A 22,691-nucleotide genomic window follows, 5' to 3' on the forward strand; every position below is an offset into this window, starting at 1 on the left:
CCTCTTGGTTCATGGGTTGACACTCAACCACTGAGCTATACCAGCTGGGCCATATACCTCTCTTTCTCTATCTGTATAGTCATGCCTTGTCCAGGTATATCTCTAGCTGTTTTAATATAAATTATTTTTCTGTCTTTAGCTCCTTTCTTGTGGACTTCTGGACAAGCTCAAGTTCAGTGTTTTGGAACTGCAAGAATATCTGGACACCTACAACAACAGAAAAGAGGCCACTCTCTCAGTAAGTGTTGTGTTTCTGTGTGTGTGTACATTCCATTAAAACCAAATGAACTAGCCACGGTGAGCTTCTGGAAGGGGTTGGCATTAACCTAAGAGAGGTACTTTGGGGAGAAGACCAACTTCATCTATTCCTCTGCTAGGGATTAAAATTCCAATTCAGTGGTGGTAAAACACTCAATATCGTGGATTATATAAAACTAGAGGCCCGGTGCACGAAATTCATGTACGGGGGGTGGGGGTGGGGTGTCCCTAAGCCCTGCCTGCACCTCTCCAATCTGGGATCCCTCTCACAATCCAGGACTGCTGGCTCCCAACAGCTCGCCTGCCTGCCTGCTGGATTGCCCCTAACCACTTCTGCCTGCCAGCCTGGTTGCCCCTAACTGTCCTCCCCTGCAGGCCTGGTCGCCCCTAACAGCCCTTCCCTGCCAGCCGGGTCACCCCTAACTGCCGTCCCTTGCCAGCCTGGTCACCCCTAACTTCCCTCCACTGCCGGCCTGGTCGCCCCTAACTGTCCTCCCCTGCAGGCCTCGTCGACCCCAACTGCCCTCCCCTGCTGGCCTGGTCACCCCTAACTGCCCTCCCCTGCTGGCCTGGTCACCCCTAACTGCCCTCCCATGCAGGCCTGGTCGCCCCTAACTGATCTCCCCTGCTGGCATGGTCCCTCCCAACTGCCCTCCCCTGCTGGCCATCTTGTAGCGGCCATCTTGTGTCCACATGGGGGTGGCCATCTTTGACTACATGGGGGCAGCCATCTTGTGCGTTGGAGTGATGGTTAATTTGCATATTACCTCTTTATTATATAGGATGATATCTACACAGTTTTCAGCTTTCAATTTTAGCCCCATGATTTCTCTACCAAGTAATTAGGGAAAGTAGGTATCTGCTTGAGATGTCACTTTATCAATGTTATAACTTTTCTCTAAGATTTTAAATTGTTAACTACTTCCTTCCAGTGTTAGTCTCGCCCAACACTAGTTGAGATGGATCTCATTGCTCTCCTCCCCTTGACCACTCTTAGGACCTGTTTCTCCACAGCTTGTCATGGCCTCTGCTCTTGCTCTTCACTCTTTTCTTCTAGATTGTAAATTTAAATCTAGATTTTTAAATTATAGAGACAGAAGTAATCCAAAAACCATCCATGCACACCCTTTGATTTCTGACAAATAATTCTGTAATATCTATGAAGCATTTCCTATGCTATGCCAGGCATGAACATGAATTTTGAAGTCAGATGGACTTGGCTTCCAATCACTGCTCAGCCACATGAGGGTTTAGTAGCCTTTGATAAATTACTGACCTTCCCTCATCTCAGATTGAACATCTATAACAGTGATAATAATTAATGTATAGAATTTTTATAAGAATGTAACAGTCTTAAACAGTCATAGAAGGTATCATTTCCTAAATTCGTTCTGTGTCCAGCAACCTAAGAGTTAAATCTCTTAAATTAAATCATTTAATGCTCATAACTACCCTAGGACTTTCTATCATTATCCTCTCTTGCTAGGAGTGAGAATGGTATTATGAAAACAATACAATATTGCCTTTAAATATAAATAATATATGGAGAAACTGTCCAGCACAGTGTCTCATACATAGAAGACATTCATTGTAAAGTTACTGGTTTTTTGTTTATTTCTATTGTTATTGATGTCCTTGACCTGTCCAAGGGCAAGAGTTCTGACATTCTACTGTAACAGTTCCCACTGTCATCTATTTCTGCGGCTCTTTACCTGTTATTGTTTTCCAGTTTCTCAATCATCAGTTAATAAATTAATTCTTTCATTCTCATCAGTGAACAAACCAGTCTATGTCAGTGTATATTTTGGTTCTTCAGTGCCTTTTGTTTTCTGCCTAAAGGTTCATTTCCACATCTAGATTAGTTACTATCAGATGCTTAAGACTGACAGATTCTAAATAGCTGAGCCATTATTATAATAGCCTTTCTTACATAGAAATAGACCTGCCCCCTCAGAAGTACCCTCAACATGACAGAGAGATAGATGTGACATGAGTCAGGTTGCATTGTCCAGAATCACTCAGCCTGTGAGGAAGTGTTGGGCCTATCACCCAATTTCAATCAACAGGTGATAGGCCCACAACACAACCTAAGTGTTACATCTCTTAAATTAAATCATTTAATGCTCATAACTACCTGTTACAGTAGAATGTGACAGGTAATGTATCACAATGTTGAAATTATATTTTTAAATGAACATTGCTAAACCCACTTAACCAGATATTTTAATTTCAAATATTAGTTTATCTTTAACCAAAAAGAATTATTTTCAAAAAGTCATTACAGCAAATTTTTATTTTACTGTGATTAGAAGATTAATCAATTTTTCCTGACAAAATCAATAATAACACATTCTCAAGACATCACTGAATTTACCTATGTCTGTGTCTCCTTCTGACAACAGTGGCTTGCAAATTGTAAGGCGACATTTGCTGGAGGATCAAGAGATGGAGTAATTACCTGTCAACCAGGGGATTCAGAAGAAAAGGTAATAAAAGCCTTTTAGATTTTGTCTTTTCTGTACTCTGACATTGTGTGTTGGTTTTGATCCTTCCAAGAATCATGGAACTTGAGGAAGAGATGGAATGAATCATCCATACATTCACATGAAGCCAATAAAGTAAAACAGAATGGCATTCAGGCCAAGCATGAATGTGTGTTCATGGGATTGGCGGGGGTGGCGGGGGGAGTTCTCTTTGGAAAAATAAAAATAACCTTTCTTCTGGACATTGTCTAACTATACTAATCATTTCCTAATAAGTCTGTCCTTCATTAAGAATATGAAACCAATTTCATTAATTTGTCACTAAATCCCCTGGTTCCTTCAGTGAAGAGTCTTTATTGACATTTCAGCATTCTATTTTTTAATTTTTTAAAATTTTCAATTACATACAATAATATATTACTTTCAGGTGTACAACATGGTGATTAGACATTTATATAACTATGAAATGATTCCCCCCAGTAGGCCTAGTATCCACCTGACACCATACATAGATATAATATTATCAACCATATTCCCTATGCTGTACTTTATATCCCCATGACTGTAAATGCCAATTTCTTCTTCTTACTCCTCTCACCTTTTTCACCCAGCCTCCAATGCCCCGCCCATCTGGCAACCATCAATTTGTTCTCTGTATCAGTTTAGTTTGTTTGTTTCATTTTTTAAGATTCCATGCATAGGTGAAATCATATGGTATTTGTCTCTCTCTGTATGACTTATTTCACTTAGTATTTCAACCCTCTAAGTCTAGCCATGTCGCAAATATCAAGATTTCATTTTTAATGGCTGAGTAATATTCCATTGTATGTATTTTCCATAACTCCTTTATTCAATTGTCTATTGATAAGCAGGTTATTTCCATATCTTGACTATTGTAAATAATGCTGCAAGGAACATAGGGATACATATGTCTTTTCAAATTAATGTTTTGGATTTCTTCAAACATCCAGAAGTAGGATTGCTGAGTCATATGGTAGTTCTAATTTTAATATTTTGAGGAACCTCCATACTGTTTTCTATAGTACCTGCACCAATTTACAATCCCACCAACAATGCATGAGGATTACTTTTTCCCCCACATCCTTGTCAATATTTGTTGTTGATTTATTGATGATAGCCATTCTGACAGTTGTGAGGTGATATCTCACTGTGGTTTTAATTTGCATTTCACTGATGACTAGTGATATTGACATATTTTCACATGTCTGTTGGCTATCTGAATGTCTTCTTTGGAGAAATGTCTATTCAGTTCCTCTGCCCATTTTTTAATTTGATTGTTTGTTCTTTTGGTGTTAAGTTGTATGAGTTCCTTATATATCTTAGATATTAACCCATTTCAGATGTGTCATTGATGAATATCTTTATTCATTCAGTTTGTTGATGGTTTCCTTCACTGTGCAAAATCTCTTTATTTTGATAACATCCCATTCTTTTTGTTTCATTGCCTCAGAAGACATATCAAAAAATATTATAAGAGCAAAAAAAGTTTACTGCCTGTTTTTTCTCTCATAGTTTTCGGGTTTAGGGTCTTACATACAAGTCTTTAATTCACTTTGAGTTTATTCTTGGATATGGTATGAGAAGGTGGTCTACTTTCATTCTCTTACATCTGTCTCTCAGTTTTCCCAACATCATTTATTGAACAGACTGTCTTTATCCCACTGCACATTCATGCCTCCTTTAACACAGTTTAATTAACCATATAGGCCTGGATTTATTTCAGTTCTGTTCTATTGACCCATGTGTTTGTTTTTATGCCAATACCATGCTATTTTTATTACTATAGCCTTGTGGTATAGTTTAATATCAAGTAGCATGATACCTCTAACTTTGTTTTTCTCGGGATTGCTTTAACTATTTAGGGTCTTTTGTGGTTCCATATATAAACTTTAGGATTCTTTGTTTTAATTCTGTGAAAAATCCCATTGATATTTTGATAGGGATTGCATTGAGTGTATAAAGTGCTCTGGTAGTATGGACATTTTAATGATGTTAATTCTTTCTATCCATGAACACAGTATATGTTTCCATTTATTTGTATATTTTTCAATTTCTTTCTTCAATGTCTTATAATTTTCTGAGGACAGGTATTTCACCACCTTGGTTAAATTTATTCATAGGTATTTCATCTCTTTGATACAATTGTAAGTGAGGTTGTTTTCTTAATTTTCCTTTCTGATTATTGGCATATACAAATGTGACTGATTTCTGAATATTAATTGTGTTCCCTGCTACATTACTGAATTAACTTATTAATTATAATAGATTTTTGGTAGAATCTTTAGGGATCTCTATATATTGTATCATGACATCTGCAAATGACAGTTTTACTTCTTACTTTCCAATTTGGAAGTCTTTTATTTCTTTTTCTAGTCTGATTGCTGTCACTAGAACTTCATACTATCCTATATAATAAAAAGGTAATATGCAAATTGAACATCATGCCCTTGCACAAGATGTCCACCCCCATGTGGTCACAAGATGGCTGCCACAAGATGGCCGGCAGGGGAGGGCAGTTAGGGGCTATCAGGCCAGCAGGGGAGGGCAGTTAGGGGCGATCAGGCCGGCAGGGGAGGGCAGTTGGGGATGATGGGGCCTGCAGGGGAGGGAGGGCTGTTGGGAGGGACCAGGCCTGCAGGGGAGGGCAGTTAGGGGCAACCAGGCCTGCAGGGGAGGGCAGTTGGGGACGACCAGGCCTGCAAGGGAGGGCAGCTGGGGGCAACCAGGCCTGCAGGGGAGGGCAGTTAGGGGCAACCGGCCTGCAGGGGAGGGCAGTTAGGGGCGACCGGGCTGGCAGAGGAAGGCAGTTGGGGATGACCGGGCTGGCAGGGGAGGGCAATTGGGGGTGACCAGGCCTGCAGGGTAGGGCAGTTGGAGGCGATCAAGCTGGCAGGCAGAAGCGGTTAGGGGCAATCAGGCAGGCAGGCAGGCGATCTGTTGGGAGCCAGAAGTTCCAGATTGTGAGAGGGATGTCTGACTGCCGGTTTAGGCCTGATCCCTGTGGGACCGGCAGTTGGGGTCCCAGATTGGAGAAGGTGCAGGCTGGGCTGAGGGACACCCTTCCCCCCAGTGCACAAATTTCATGCACCGGGCCGCTAGTGTTGAAAGTGGATGTCTTTCAACAATAAAAGTGATGAAAGTGGATATCTTTGTTTTCTTTGTGATCTTAAAGATAATGCTTCCAGGTTTTCCCCATTGAATATGATGTTAGTTGTGGGTTTGTCATATATGCTCTTTGTTATATTGAGGTATGTTCCCTGTATCCCCACTTTGCTGAGAGTTTTTATTTGAAATGGGGGCTGGATTTTGTCAAATGCCTTTTCTATATCTATTGATATGATTATGTGATTTTTATCCTTTATTTTGTTTATGTGGTGTATCATGTTAATTAATTTGCAAATATTGAAATAACCTCAAATCCCAGGAATAAATCCTACTTGAACATGGTGTATGATGTTTTTAATGTATTGCTGAATTTGGTTTGCTAATATTTTGTTGAAGATTTTTATATCTATGCTCATCTTGGATGTTGGCTTTTAATTTTCTTTTTGTGTAGTGTCTTCATCTGAGTTTGGTATTTGGAGTAATGCTGGTCTCACAAAATGTGCCTGGGAGCCTTCCATCCTCTTCAACATTTTTGAATAGTTTAAGAAAGATAGGTATTAATTTATCTTTGAATGTTTGTCATCTAGTCCAGAGCTTTTGTTTGTAGTGAGCATTTTGATTACTAATTCAATTTCATTACAGTTTATCTATTTGTTCATATTTTCTGTTTCTTCCTGATTCAGCCTTAGAAGATTATACGTTTCTAGGAATTTATCCATTTCTTCCAGGTTGTCCAATTTGTTGGCATATAATTTTTCATAGTGTTTCCTTATAGTCCTTTCTATCTGTGATAAGTTTTCACTTCTCCTCTTTCATTTCTGACTTTATTTATAGTAAAACCTCGACATAACAGACTAATTTTGGCAAGAGGGAGTCTGTTAAAGCCAAAAGCCCATTATATAATAAAGTAGGTTTTCCAAATGGATATGTTAAAAAAAATTGAAAAATTATTTACCTATTTTACATATGTAGGCACATTTGTGTAATTAAGTATATATGAAAAGTTCAATTTTGCAGAAAAGTTTTCCATATGTATTACAGTAATTTTAAATTTATACTGAATAAGTCTAGTAAATGCATGTATTCACTAGTCACTGAAAGTAAACAAATGCACAAGGCTGGGGCATGGCTTAGCACACATCAGAACATTGGCTGGTTTGAGTTTAAACTATTGCAGAAAGTCACACCAGGTGTGATGCTGTCTGATCATGAGATAATTACTCACCATTGTTTTTGAACAATGACTCTTGGATTTAAATATGTAAACTGTAGTTGTAGATATGTAATATTGATGTCAGTTGTAGATATGTAATATTGAATTTTCCAACATATGGCCTATTCGCTAAAATTTGTTTAAAATAACAGTGAATTAATAACAAAAAAAATAACCTGTTAATTTGGTTATAAACAAATCTTCGTTAAAGGCGTTTAAAATTAACCGAGAGTTAATTTTAAGATATGACATATGGACAGGAAATTTTGTCCAGTAAATCTGAAGTCCATTAAATCTAGATCAGCAAAATCAAGGGTTTACTGTATTGGGGCCCTTTCTCTTTATTTCTTGAGTAGAAGCCCGGTGCACGAAATTCGTGCATGGCGGGGGGGTTGTCCCTCAGCCCAGCCTGTACCCTCTCCAATCTGGGACTCCTGGAGGGATGTCCGACTGCCCATTTAGGCCCGATCCTGGTGGGATCGGGCCTAAATGGGCAGTCGGACATCCCTCTCACAATCCAGGACTGCTGGCTCCCAACTGCTTGCCTGCCTGCCTTCCTGATTGCCCCTAACCGCTTCTGCCTGCCAGCCTGATCACCCCCTAACCACTCCGCTGCCAGCCTGGTTGATGCTTAACTGCTCCCCTGCCAGCCTGTTTGCCCCCAACTTCCCTCCTCTGCCAGCCTGGTCACCCCTAACTGCCCTCTCCTGCAGGGTTGATCACCTCCAACTGCCCTCCCTTGCAAACCTGGTCCCTCTCAACTGCCCTCTCTTGCAGGCCTGGTCGCTCACAACTGCCCTCCCTTGCAGGCCGGGTGCCTCCCAACTGCCCTCTCCTGCTGGCCATCTTGTGGTGGCCATCTTGTGTCCACATGGGGGCAGGATCTTTGACCACATGGAGGCAGCTATATTGTGTGTTGCAGTGATGATCAATCTGTATATTACTCTTTTATTAGATAGGATAGAGGCCTGGTACAGGGGTGGGGGCCAGCTGGTTTGCCCTGAAGGATGTCCCGGATCAGGGTGGGGTTCCCTCGGGGCGTGGGGCGGCCTGAGCGAGGGGCCTGTGGTGGTTTGCAGGCTAGCCACGCACCCTGGCGACCCAAGAGGAGGCCCTGGTATCTGGAATTTATTTTCCTTCTACAATTGAAACTTTGTAGCCTGGAGTGGAGCCAAGCCTGCTGTTCCCTCCCGGGCGGCAGCCATTTCTGTGGCAGTTAATTCACCTTCTACAGTTGAAACTTTGTAGCCTTAAGCGGGTGAGCCCGGCCAGGGTGTGCGGAAAGCTTTGCTTCCCCTGTTGCCGCCGGCAACCCTGGCCTGCTCTCTCAAGCTCCATTCTGCCGCCATTTGTTTGAATTTGTTTACCTTCTATAATTGAAACTTTGTAGCTTGAGTGGAGGCTTAGGCCTGCAACAGCTATGGAAAGCTTGGCTTCCTCTATTACCTGGGAAACCTTGCTCTCTGTGGCTGTAGCCATCTTGGATCGGGGTTAATTTGCATACTCGCCCTGATTGGCTGGTGGGTGTGGCTTGGCTGGTGGGCGTGGCTTATGTAGCGGGGTGATGGTTAATTTGCATATTGCCATTTTATTAGAGAGGATGAGATTGGATAAGGTTTATGAAGTTCACCTTTTCAAAGAACCAACTATTCATTTCTTGATCTTTTCTATTGTGTGTGTTTTTTTCTTACTCTATTTCATTGTACAGTCAAACCTTGATTCTTAAACGTCTCCCATCTTGAACAATTCGCTTCTTGACCAAGTTGTTCACTGAAAAAATGTCTGTTTTTAAACAAAATTTCAGTTCTCAACCTGACAACCCTTTCTTGCTGATACATCAGCAAGACAAAAAGTGCCTCTCAGGCCACAAAGGAGAGAATGTGAGTCCCTTTACCACTAAACCTCACATTGTTAACATCTCAGGAAATTAAGCTGGGAATATTTCCAGGGTTTTTTGTTGTTGTTTTGTTTTGCTTTGCTTTTGCTTTTATTGATGGTGAAATGGATGATTAGCACAATTTTAAACCATAAAGGGGCCATCAAGTGTGCTGATGTTGCTAAAGGTGTGAAAGTGCTCACAAAACAATGATCACAAGCAACTGAAGAAGTGGAAAAACTTGTTGATTTGGATAAATGAAAAGCAGTTAGCCAGTGACAGCATTTTGGAGGCAGTGATATGTGAAAAAGCAAAGATGGCCCTAACCGGTTTGGCTCAGTGGATGGAGCATCGGCCTGTGGACTGAAAAGTCCCAGGTTCGATTCCAGTCAAGAGCATGTACCTTGGTTGCGGGCACATCCCCAGTAGGAGGTGTGCAGGAGGTGGCTGATCCATGTTTCTCTCTCATCGATGTTTCTAACTCTCTATCCCTCTCCCTTCCTCTCTGTAAAAAATCAATAAAATATATTAAAAAAACAAAACAAAAGAAAAAGCAAAGATGCTGTACCCCTGAAATGAGTGCTGAAAGTGATTCCTTTAAGGTTAGTAGGAGGTGGCTCCATAAATTTATGAAAAGAAGTGTTTATTTATAGATTAAACAGAATGATAATATGTACTGTATATAAGAATGGTTAAAACGGAATCATTTAGGGGTCTGGAACAGATTAATTCAATTTATATTTTTTTCTAATGGGGAAAAATGATTTGATTTTCTAACAAATCACTTCTTGGACAGCTTTATGGAACAAATTAAGTTTGAGAACCAAGGTTCCACTATATATATATGTACCCACTTCTTCTTTACTCATTCATCTATCATTGAGCACCTAAGTTTCTTCCAAATCTTAGAAGACTATTGTAAATAATACAGAAATGAACGTGGGGTGAATGTAATTTTTCAAATTAATATTTTCACTTTCTTTAGATAAATACCCAAAAGTGGAATTGCTGTATTGTATAGTAGTACTATTTTTAGTTTTTTTAGGAACCTCCATGCTGTTTTCCATGGAGAGTATACCAATTTGTAGTCCAACCAACAGTGCATAAGGTTTCCCTTTTCTCCATATCCTCCCCAACATTTGTTTGTTGATTTATTGATGATAGTCATTCTGACAGGTGTGAAGAGATATCTCATTGTGATTTTGATCTCCATTTCCCTGATGATTACTGATGTTCAGTATTTTTTCATATGTTATTGACCATCTGTACTCAAGGCTCTAAAGCAGGGAAGTGAAAGCGAATAGATGGAAGTAGATGGCCAGTATCTTTAGAGAAATGTCTCTTCATGTTTTATGCCCAATTTTTATTGAATTGGGGTTTTTTATTGTTATTGAGTTATATGAGTTCCTCATATATTTTGTTTTTTTTTAATTTTTTTATTTTTCAATTACAGTTGACATTCAATATCATACTAGTTTCAGGTGTATATCATAGTGATTAGACATTTATATAATTTACAAGGTGCTTCCACCTAATAAGTTTAGTACCCATCTACCACCATGGACAGTTATTATATTACTAGAGGCCTGGTGCACGAATTTGTGCACAGGTGAGATCCTGCCGGCATGCCCTGATCAGGTCCAATCAGGGGCGGGGCTGGCCTGGGAGAGGGACCGCAGGCGGTTGGCGGGCTGGCCCCACCCCTGATTGGGGTGGGGGGCGACCAGGGGTGGGGCCAGCTGGGGGGAGGGGCCCCAGGTGGTTGGCCAGCTGGCGCCACCCCCTGGTCAAACTCCAGGCCGAACTCCCGGTAGAGGGGACAATTTGCATATTAGCCTTTTATTATATAGGATTATTGACCATATTCCCTGAGCTGTAATTTACATCCCCATGACTAATTATGTAACTGCCAATTTGTACTTCTTAATTTCTTCTCCTTTTTCACCCAGACCCCAACCCCCTTCCCATTTTGGTACCATAAGTTCATTCTCTGTATCTATGAGTTTATTTCTCTTTGTTGTTCCTTTATTTGGATTTTTAAATTCCACACATAAGTGAAATCATGTGGTATTTGTCTTTGTCTGACTTATTTTACTTAGCATAATACCCTCTAGGCCCTAGGTCAGTGATGGGCAACCTTTTGAGCTTGGTGTGTCAAACTTCGCCAAAAAACTGAGCATAACTCGGGTAGTGTGTCATTTTGAGGAAAAAACATTATTTCACAAATGTTTCATCCTCAGGAGCAGCAAATGTTTCATCCTCGGCATGCGGCCACCTCAGCAGCCGCATGTCATCAGAAATGGCTACGCGTGTCAGTGCTGACACGCGTGTCATAGGTTCGCCATCACTGCCCTAGGTTTATGAAGTTTATCTTTTCAAAGAACTAACTATTCATTTCTTGATCTTTTTTATTGTGTGTGTTTTTTTGTGTGTGAAAAAAAAACCACACAATAGAGTCTAGGGTCTATCCATGTTGTCACAAATAGTAAGATTTCATTCTTTATGGCCTAGTAATATTCCATTGTATACATGTACCACAACTTTTTTATCCATTCATCTTTCCATGGACAATCAGGTTACTTCCATATCTTGGATGTTGTACATAATGCTGCAATTAACATAGACATGCATATATCTTTTGAATTGGTATTTTGGATTTCTGTGGATAAGTACCAAGAAGAGGATTTGCTGGGGGTCATATGGTCATTCTATTTTTAATTTTGTGAGGAACCTTCATAATGTTATCCATAGTGACTGCAGGAATTTGCAATCCCACCAGCAGTGCATGAGGGTTCCCTTTTCTGCACTTCCTCGCCACCACTTCTTGTTTGTTAATTTATTGATAATAGCCATTCTGACAGGTGTGAGGTGGTATCTCATTGTGGTTTTGATCTGCATTCTGATGATTAGTGATGATGAACATCTTTTCATATGTCTGTTGGCCATCTGTATGTCACCATTAGAGAAATGTCTCGAAAATCTTCAGCCCGTTCTTTCATCGAATTGTTTATTTCTTAGTTTTGAATTATATGATTTCCTCCATATGTTTTGGATATGAACCATTTAAAGGATATTTCATTTGTGAACATATACTCCCATTCAGTAAGTTGTTCTTTCATTTTGTTGATGGCTTCCTTTGCTGTGAAAAAGCTTTTTTGTTTGATTAAGTCCCATTTGTTTATTTTTGTTTGTTTCTCTTGCTCAAGGGGACATATCCAAAAAGCTAGCCTGGCCAGCATGGCTCAGTGGTTGAGCATCGACCTATGAACCAGGAGGTCACAATTCAATTCCTAATTAGGGCATATGCCCAGATTTTAGGCTCAATCCCTGGTGTGGGACATGCAGGAGGCAGCCAAACAATGATTTTCTCTCATCATTGATGTTTCTGTCTCTCTATCTCTCTCCCTTCCTCTCTGAAATCAACAAAAATATATTTTTTAAAAGGGATTACTAAAACTGATGTCAGAGAATTTACTACCTATATTTTCCTCTAGGAATTGTATGGTTTCAGGTCTTACATTTCACTCTTTGATCCATTTTGAGTTCATTTTGTATACTTTGTAAAGATAGTGGTCCAGTTTTTCGTGTGGTTTTTTTTTGTTGTTGTTGTTGTTTTTTTGCATTTATTTGTCTAGTTTTCCCAATAACAACTTATTGAAGAGACTGTCATTTCTCCATTGTACATTCTAGTCTCCTTTTCCATAGATTAATTGACCATATAAGCAATGGTTTAATTCTGGGCTCTCTATTCTGTTCCACTTATCTATATGTCTGTTTTTATACATAGCCTTTATCATTTTGAGGTAAATTCCTTCTATGACCAATTTGTTGAGAGTTTTTTTCATAAATGGATGTTGAAGTTTTTCAAATACTTTTTCTAGATCTATTGAGAGTATCATGATTTTTAGCCTTGGGTTTTTTGATGTGATGTATCACATTAATTGATTTGTAGATATAAAACATCCTTCCATCCCTGGTATAAATCCCACTTGCTCATGGCATATTATCTTTTTAATGTATTTTTGAATTCAGATTGTGCATTTTTGCTGAGATTTTTGCATCTATGTTCATCAAGGACATTGGCCTGTCATTCTCTTTTTTTGAAGTGTCTTTATTGGTTTTGGGATCAGAGTGATGCTGGCCTTGTAGAATGAGTTTGGAAGTGGTTTCCTCTTCAATATTTTTTAATATTTCGAGAGGGATAAGTATCAATTCTTCTTTAAATGTTTGGTAGACTTCATCTATAAAACTGTCTGGTCCTGAGATTTTGTTTATTGGGAGATTTTTAAATTACTAATCCATTTTCACTGCTAGTTTTTGGTCTGTTCATATTTTCTGTTCCTTTCTGGTTTAGTCTTGGAAGGTTGTATGTTTCTAGAAATGTATCCATTTCTTTTAGATTGTCCATTTTGTTAGCATGTAATTGTTTAAAGTATTCTTAAATGACCCTTTGGGTTTCTTTGGTGTCAATTGTAATCTCTCCTCTTTCATTTCTGTTTTTATTTAACTCCCACTCTCTTTTTCTTGATGAATCTGTCTAGAGGTTTGTCAATTTTATATTTTGTTTCAAAGGATCGGTTATTTTCAATGCTCTTTTCTATTTTTTATGTTTTCTCTTGTTCATTGCTCCTCTGATCTTTATTACATACTAGTAGCCCGTTTGCACGAAGATTCGTGCAATAGACCTTCATTCACCTGGCTGCCTGCACCAGTTTTCTGCCGGCACCAGGGACCCAGGCCTTGGCTGTGGCCACCGCCTTCTGCCTTTTTCAGGGTCGGGGCTTGGCCCCGGGCGGTGGCCTTGGGCTCGGCGGCACCCAACATCCTTGCTAAGGATCGCAGGAGCCGACCCCCAGTGGTTTCCTGCGATCCGTGCAGGCTGCCCACTGGTGCCCAAGGCCGGGAAAGCCTCCGCCCCAGGCTTTCCTGGCCTTGGGCTCGCCGCACCCAGCATCCCTGCTACCGATCACAGGAGCCGAACCCCAGTGGTTTCCTGCGATTGGTGCAGGCTCCCCGCTGGTGCCCAAGGCCCGGAAAGCCTCGGCCCCTGGGACCCCCGGGAGCGGCGGGAGGGGCGGGATGGGCACGGCCAAGCCCCCCCAGGTGTCCGATCGACACCCGGGACCCCCGGGAGGGGCGGCATGGGCCCAGCCACTGGGCGCCGCCATCTTGATCTTCTCAACGGCGGATATGCCACCCGGAGTCCCGCCCCCAGCCTCCTGCCGGCCCAATCGTGGGCATAGCGGAGGTGCGGTCAATTTGCATGTTTCTCCATTATAAGGTAAGACTAGAGGCCTGGAGCATGAATTCATGCATTGGTGGGGTCCGGCCGGCCCACCCAGATAGGGGCTGATCGGGGACGGCCAGCCTGGGGGAGGGGATGCAGGAGGTTTGCCAGCCCACCCCGCACCTGATTGGGTGGGGGGGGCCGATCAGGGCCAGGGTCAGCTGGGGGGAGGGGCCACAGGAGATTGGCTGGCTGGCCCTGCCCCCAATAGGGGTGGGGGGACCTATCGGGGCTGGGGCTGCCTCGGGGGAGAGGCTGCAGGAGGTTGGCTGGCCGGCCCTGCCTCCATCAGGCCAGTTGGCCAGCCATAGTGCGCATCATAGCAACTGGTCGTTCCCATTGTTTCTGTCACTTGGCTTTTATTAGTATACTAGGGGCCTGGTGCATGAAATTCGTGCACGGGGGTGGGAGTGTCCCTCAGCCCGGCCAGCATCCTCGTCAATCTGGGACCCCTGTGGGATCGGGCCTAAACCAGCAGTTGGACAACCCCCTCGCAATCCGGGACTGCTGGCTCTTAACTGCTCACCTGCCTGCCTGCTTGATTGCCCCTAATCACTCTGCCTTCTGGCCTGCTTGCCCCCAACTGCAACCCCTGCCGGCCTGCTCTCCCCCAACTGGTCCCCCCCACCAGCCTGATCACCCCTAACCGCCTCTGCCTTGGCCCCGCCACCATGGCTTTGTCCGGAAGGATATCTGGAAGGTCTCATGGTCTAATTAGCATATTACCCTTTTATTAATGTAGATATATAGATTTCTTCCTTCTGCTTACTTTGATTTGTTTGTTGGACTTTTTCTAGTTCCTTTAAATATAAAGATATGCTATCTATTTGGAATTACTCCTGTTTCTTGAGATAGGGCTGTATAACTTTTAAATTCTCTATTAGAAGTGTTTTGCTACAACCCATAAATTTTGAAAAGTTGTATTTTCATTTGTCTCAAGGTAGCTTGTTTCCTATTTGGTTCCTCTTTGACCCATTGGTTGTTCTCTACATATTTGTGTGTTTTTCCAGTTTTCCTTCAGCACTTGATTTCTAGCTTCATGTAATTGGGGTTGGAAAATATAATTGATAATTTCAACCTTCCTGAATTTCTGATGCATCTTTTGTTGCTTAATATGTGCCTAATATGAGATATACCCTAGAAAATGTTTTGTGCCCAGAATAAAAATATATATTCTGCAGTTTGGGGATTAAATGATTTATAAATGTCTATTAAGCCAATCTCCTCAAATGTGACATTTAAGGCCATTATTACCATATTAATTTAGGTGTGGATGATCTATCCACTGAGGTAAGTGTGGTATTAAAGTCCCCAACTATTATTGTACTTGAGGCCTGGTGCACGAAATTCGTGCGGGGGGGGGGGGGGGTGTCCCTTAGCCCAGCCTGCACCCTCTCCAATCTGGAGCCCCTTGAGAGATGTTTGACTGCCAATTTAGGCCCAATCCTCGTGGGATAGGGCCTAAATGGGCAGTCAGACATCCCTCTCACAATCCAGGACTACTGGCTCCCAACTGCTCACCTGCCTGCCTGCCTGATTGCCCCTAACTGCTTCTGCCTGCCAGCCCAATCACCCCCTAACCACTCCCCTGCCAGCCTGATCAACACCTAACTGCTCCCCTGTCAGCTCGATTGCCCATAACTGCCCTCCCCTGCAGGCCTGGTCACCCCTAACTGCCCTCCCCTGCTGGCCCGGTCACCCCTAACTTCCCTCCCTTGCCAGCCTGGTCACCCCTAACTGTCCTCCCCTGCAGGCCTGGTCCCCCACAACTGCCCTCCCCTGCAGACCTGGTCCTGCCCAACTGCCCTCCCCTGCAGGCCTGGTTACCCCTAACTGCCCTCACCTGCAGGCCTGATTGTCCCTAACTGCCGTCCCCTGCCGGCCTGGTTCCCCCAACTGCCCTCCCCTGCAGGCCTGGGTTCCCCCCCAGCCGTCCTCCCCTGCAGACCTGGTTGCCCCCAACTGCCCTCCTCTGCTGGCCATCTTGTGGCAGCCATCTTGTGTCAACATGGGGCAGCCATCTTTGACCACATAGGGGTGGCCATCTTGTGTGTTGGGAGTGATGGTCAATTTGCATATTACCTCTTTATTATATAGGATTACTGTTAATTTCCATCTTTATTTCTATTAATATTTTCTTTATGTACTTGGGTGATCCTATGCTGGGGTCAGAGGTATATACAATTGTTACATCCTATTCCTGGATTAACCAGTTTATCATTATGTAATGTTCTTCTTTGTCTCTTTTTACATTATTTGTTTTTTAAAATCAATTTAGTCATATATTAGTGTTGCTACGTCAGCTTTCTATTCATTTCTATATGCATGGAATATCTTTTTCTATCCCTCACTTTCAGTCTGTGTGTGTCTTTCAATCTAAATTGAGTCTCTTAAAGGCAGAATACAAATGGGTCTTATCTATTCAACCACTCTATGTCTTTTTTATTATTATTTATTAAACTAGAGGCCCAATGCACAAAGATTCATGAAAGAATGGCCCTTCCTTCCCCTGGCTGCCAGCACAGCCTTTGCTCCGGCCCGGAGCCACCTTTCTGCTTTCACCTGCTGCCCAGAGGCCCAGAGCTGCTGGGGCGGTGTGGAATGCCTGCGTCATCGCCATGGCCCCCGACCACTCGGCACCTTCATATGCAAATTAACCTGCCATCTTTGTTGGGTTAATTTGCATACTCACTCCTGATTGGCTGGTGGGCATCATGAAGGTACAATCAATTTGCATCTTTCTCTTTTATTAGTGTAGATTGAATGGAGTGACATTGGTCAACATGAACATTTAGGTTTCAAGTGTGGGTTTCCATGTTACCAGATCTGTATATTGCACCATGTGCCCACCACCCAAAGTCAAATCTTCTCCTGTCACCTTATATTAGGACACCCTTCTCCCCCACCTCCTTCCCAATGGCAGCCACCACACTGCTGATTGTGTTCACAAGTGTCAGTTTCATATCCCACATATGAGTGAAATAATATAATTCTTAGCTTTTTCTGACTGACTTATTTCACTTAGCATAATGTTCTCAAGGTCCATCCATGTTGTTGCAAATGGCACTATTTCATCCTTTCTTATAACTGAGAAGTATTCCATTGTGTATATGTACCACCTCTTCTTTATCCAGTCCTCTATCGCAGGACACTTTTGTTGTTCCCATGTCTTGGCCAGCGTGAATAATGCTGCAATGAACATAGGGGTGCACATATCTTTGCAAATATGTGTTTCGAGTTTTTTGGGTTTATACCCAGGAGAGGGATTGCTGGGTCATATGATAGCTTTAAATCTAAAGCCAGACAGCTTTCCATAGTGGTTGTACCAGTCTACATTTTCACCAGCAGTGAATGAGGGTTCCCTTTTTTGCACAGTCTCTCCAACACTTGTTATTGCTTGTCTTGTTGGTAATGGCCACTCTAACTAGTGTTAGGTAGTATCTCATTGTAGTTTTGATTTGCATTTCCCTAATTGCTAGTGAAGTTGAATATCTTTTCATTTCTATTGGCTGTTTGTATGTCTTCTTGGAGAGGTGTATTTTCAAGTCCTCTGCCCACTTTTTGATTGGGTTGTTTGTTTGGTGTTGAGTTTTATGAGTTCTTTGTGTATTTTGGAAATTAAGCCTTTGTTGGAGCTACTATTTGCAAATATCATCTCCCATCTGGTTTGCTTCCTCTATGTTTTGTTGAGAGCTCCTTTTGCTGTGCAGAAGCTTTTTAGTTTGATATAGTCCCATTCTTTTTCCTTTGCCTTTACTTCCCTTGCCTTTGAGGTCAAGTTCATCAAATGTTCTCTATTACCAAAGTCCATAAGTTTGGTACCTATATTTTCTTCTATGTAACTTATTGTTTTGGGTCTTATATTTAGGTCTCTGGTCTATTTTAAATTAATTTTTGTACATGTGGACACATTTTAATCTAATTTCACTCTTTTGCATGTGGCTTTACGGTTTTCCCAGCACGTTTATTGAAGAGACTATCTTTACTCCATTGTGTGTTTCTGGCTCCTTTGTAAAAAATTATCTGTCCATATACATGTGGTTTTATAGCTGGGCTCTCTATTCTGTTTCGTTGATCTGTGTGTCTGTTTCTCTGCCAATACCATGCTGTTTTGATTATCATAGCTCTGTAATATAATTTGAAGTCAGGTAGTGTAATACCTCCAGCTTTGTTCTTTTTTCTCAGGATTGTCTTGGCTATTAGGGGTCTTTTGTGGTTTCATACAAATCTGATGATTTCTCTTTATTTCTTTCAAAAAATGACATTGGGATAGCATCTACACTAATAAAAGAGAAAGATGCTAATTGACCATACCTCTGCTACGCCCACAGCCAATCAGTGGTGATATGCAAATTAACTCAACAAAGATGGTGGGTAAATTTGCATATGCAGGCGGAGCAGGCAGCACCCAAGGCCTCTGGCCGGATCCAAGCTACAATCAAGGACCCGGGCAGGCGGTGAGGGCAAGTGGCGCGGGCAGCTTGGACCCGGGCAGGCAGCGATCGCGGCTTGGACCCAGGCAGGCAGCAGGGTCAAGAGGTGGTGGCGGCTTGGACCTGGCAGTCGGCGATCGCGGCATGGACCCAGGCAGGCGGCGATCGCAGCTTGGACCCAAGCAGGTGGCGATCACGGCTTGGACCCGGGCAGGCAGTGATCACAGCTTGGACCCAGGCCGGCGGCATCTGGGTCCAAGCCGTGGGGACCCGGGCAGCCCCTGCCAAGGCCCGCCCATGGGGTCCAGCAGAGTGAGAAAGCTGGCGGCTTAGAGGGCATCGCTCCCTCTGGAGCCCCAGCTTCCTCATCCCAGCTGTGGAAACTGACAACCGGTAGGAGGAAGTCCCACCCCCACAGAACCAGCCGTTGGTCACACAGCTCTCAACAGCCTGACAGCCAGGACTCTCATTCACCTGTATCTCAGACCATGGCAGTAGAGAGGTGGGACTATGTCCAAAGAAAAACTGTTGATACAATGTAGCTCTGCAGCAGAAAGATGCCAACGTTATCAACAAAAATGTCTGAAGAGCAACGTACCTCTGATCTTGAAAGAAGGCGACGCCTGCGACAGAATGTATCTGAAGAGCAGCTATTGGAAAAATGTCGCTCTGAAGCCAAAAAACACTGGCATCATCGACAGAAAATGTTTAAAGACCAACGTGCCTTTGAAGTTCAAAGAAGGTGGTGGCAAAGACAGAATATGTCTAGAGAACAGTCATCAACATGTACTAGCAATACTGGTAGAAACTGCCTTCTCAGCGAAAATGAAGTACATGAGGATGCAATTCTCGAACATAGTTGTGGTCGGAATGACTGTTAGATGTGAATTTTGCCTATCACTAAATTTCTCTGATGAAAAACCATACGATGGGAAATTTACTAGATGTTGTAGCAAAGGGAAAGTCTGTCTGAATGATATACGTTTTCCAGATTACCCGGCATATTTAAAAAGATTAATGACAAACAAAGATTCTGACAGAAAAATTTCATGGAAAATATTCGATCCATAAATAGTTCTTTTGCTTTTGCTTCCATGGGTGCAAATATTGCATCGCCATCAGGGTATGGGCCATACTGTTTTAGAATACACGGACAAGTTTATCACCATACTGGAACTTTACATCCTTCAGATGGTGTTTCTTGGAAGTTTGCTCAACTCTATATTTTGGATACAGCCAAAGCTACAAGTAAAAGATTAGCAATGCCAGAAAACCAGGGCTGCTCAGAAAGACTCATGATCAACATCAACAACCTCATGCATGAAATAAATGAATTAACAAAATCGTACAAGATGTTATATGAGGTAGAAAAGGAAGCCCAATCTGAAGCAGCAGCAAAAGGTATAACTCCCACGGAAGTAACTATGGCAATTAAATACGATCGTAACAGTGACCCAGGTAGATATAATTTTTCCCGTGTAACCGAGGTTGCTGTCATATTCAGAAACGAAGATGGAGAACCTCCTTTTGAAAGGGACTTGCTTATTCATTGTAAACCAGATCCCAATAATCCAAGTGCCACTAAAATGAAACAAATCAGTATCCTGTTTCCTACATTAGATGCAATGACTTATCCTATTCTTTTTCCACATGGCAAAAAAAGCCTGGGGAATGGATATTGCATTAAGACTCAGAGACAACAGTGTAATCAACAATAATACTAGACAAAATGTAAGGACACGAGTCATACAAAATGCAGTATTATGGATTTCATCTCTCTGTGAGGGACACGTTCAATCCTATTTTAAATGCAGGAAAATTAACTCAACAGTTTATTGTGGATTCATATTCAAAACTGGAGGCCAATCAGATAAATTGGAAATTTATTTTCCAATTCTATTAAAAATTAAAGCAAACCAAACTAAGTGGAGAGTTGAAAAATATAGTGGTTTGATGGATTATCTCAAATCTAGATCTGAAAATGACAATGTGCCGATTGGTAAAATAATAATACTTCCATCATCTTTTGAGGGTAGTCCCAGAAATATGCAGCAGCGATATCAGGATGCTATGGCAATTGTAACAAAGTATGGCAAGCCCGATTTATTTATAACCATGACATGCAACCCCAAATGGACAGATATTACAAACAATTTACAATGCTGGCAAAAAGTTGAAAACAGACCTGACTTGGTAGCCAGAGTTTTTAATATTAAGCTGAACGCTCTTTTAAAAGATGTATGTAAATTCCATTTATTTGGCAAAGTAATAGCTAAGATTCATGTCATTGAATTTCAGAAACGCGGACTGCCTTACACTCAGATAGTATTGATATTAGATGGTGAGTCCAAATTACTTTCAGAAGATGACATTGACCGTATAGTTAAGGCAGAAATTCCAGATGAGGACCAGTATCCTCGACTTTTTCAAATTGTAAAATCAAATCTGGATAAGGTGACCAGATTTTAACATTGGTAAAGTGGGACACCATTGACCGGGCGGGGGTTCTTGATTAAAAATTTGGTCTATATGGAGCAACAAAAATTTTCATAAAACGCAAAAATAGTATTGTAATATATATTTTTAAATTTCAACATAAGTACAATTTACAAATATAATAAATAAAAAAATTATGTATAGTATTATTTTATTCTTTGGCATATTTCTCATTTGAGTGAATTTTTTTTAGTAGATTGCTGTCATTGTTTAAAAGGTCATGAAATTTTTCACAAGAATTTGTTAAATTATATTTCACACATAAAATGGCTTTCAAAGTCTCAATACTTAATTGTGATTTTTCTGATGTCCACATTTTATTTACCGTAGAAAAAACGCGTTCAGTCGCAGCATTAGTTCCTGGTAAGGACAGCGCGTATTCCACAATTTTTAGTGCATTATTGTATGGAACATGGTTTGTTTCAAAATGATGAAATATTTCTAACCATTTGTTCTCTATTGTGATTTTTGCTGGTGCCCAAGATTTAACCTTTTCCTTATCAATATATTTTTTAATAATGATACCTCATTAAAAAGATAATTTTTGGAAATATTACTATATGGGAAATTTTGAGTAATATGATCGAATGTTTTTGTACATCATTCCAATTAAGTTCTTGTTTTAATGTAACCCAATGAAAATATTCAATATCATTGTAATGTACCGTCCACTCTTCTAAATAATCTATGCAGTTACTATAGAACTTTTTGATGTGATTCATGATATCTGCACGATTTATTGCACCTTGTTCTTCTAGCTGGCTTATACTATTACGGATAGTTAACGGAAGAAAATTATTTTCTAACCGTTCTTGACACTGAAATGTTAAATTATAAATTATTTTAAATTATTATAAAATTTTAAATTATTAACTTCATTTGCTACTTCGATTACCGAAATTTTGTCACCTTCGATAAGTTTTATAGCATTTTGAAAAAGAGCTGCTTGATTGTGTACAAACTCTAGCCAAATTTTTGAAGATTCTTTTTCAAAAAACTCTTCTAAAATTCTAGGACAGTTATCGTGTGATAGAAAGTAGGATTTCAAAGGATCGTATATTTTCAAAATTCTTTCGACAGCTGGCAAAAGAGCTAACCAGCGCGTTTTACTGTATCCAAGTATTTTCTGATATTCGACTTCCACAGTTTCACAAAATTCTTTAAGCATTTCAACGCGCACAGTGTATATATAGAAATAAGAATATATTTTAATAACAATATTTTCCACATCTACGGGCAACAAGTCAGCAGCTGTTTGAATGGCGTTATGTATTATGTGCGCAGCACAACCAACACCAATAATGTTTTGATTAAGGTTTTTGTTTAATTTATTAAAAAATATTATTTGTACCTCTTCTCGCTTTTCCTCCAAAATTTGCGTTCGTGCTGTCTGCACAATATGCAATCATTTTATGTTTTAAATTGTTTTTTTCCAAAATATTAATAATGGAACTGAAAATTATTTCAGAAGTTTCGCCGGGCAAAGAAACAAAATCTAAAATTCTAATTTTAATTCCAG

At 41.1% G+C, this 22,691-nt stretch overlaps 1 protein-coding gene across 5 annotated transcripts in view; it reads left to right on the forward strand.

Annotated features, from left to right (window-relative positions):
• FRY (FRY microtubule binding protein) overlaps positions 1–22,691 on the forward strand; it is a gene marked incomplete at its 5' end in the record, with an annotated part of 648,830 nt that overhangs the window by 574,858 nt on the left and 51,281 nt on the right. For all 5 annotated transcript variants that reach the window (XM_079773965.1, XM_079773964.1, XM_079773962.1 and 2 more), the window contains 2 exons: positions 140–238; positions 2,661–2,744. In XM_079773965.1, the coding sequence (XP_079630091.1) occupies positions 140–238; positions 2,661–2,744 (183 nt within the window). The remainder of the gene's footprint in view (positions 1–139; positions 239–2,660; positions 2,745–22,691) is intronic.

This window comes from Cnephaeus nilssonii, assembly GCF_951640355.1.
Source record: "Cnephaeus nilssonii genome assembly, chromosome: 6".
NCBI classification, from domain to species: Eukaryota; Metazoa; Chordata; class Mammalia; order Chiroptera; family Vespertilionidae; genus Cnephaeus; species Cnephaeus nilssonii.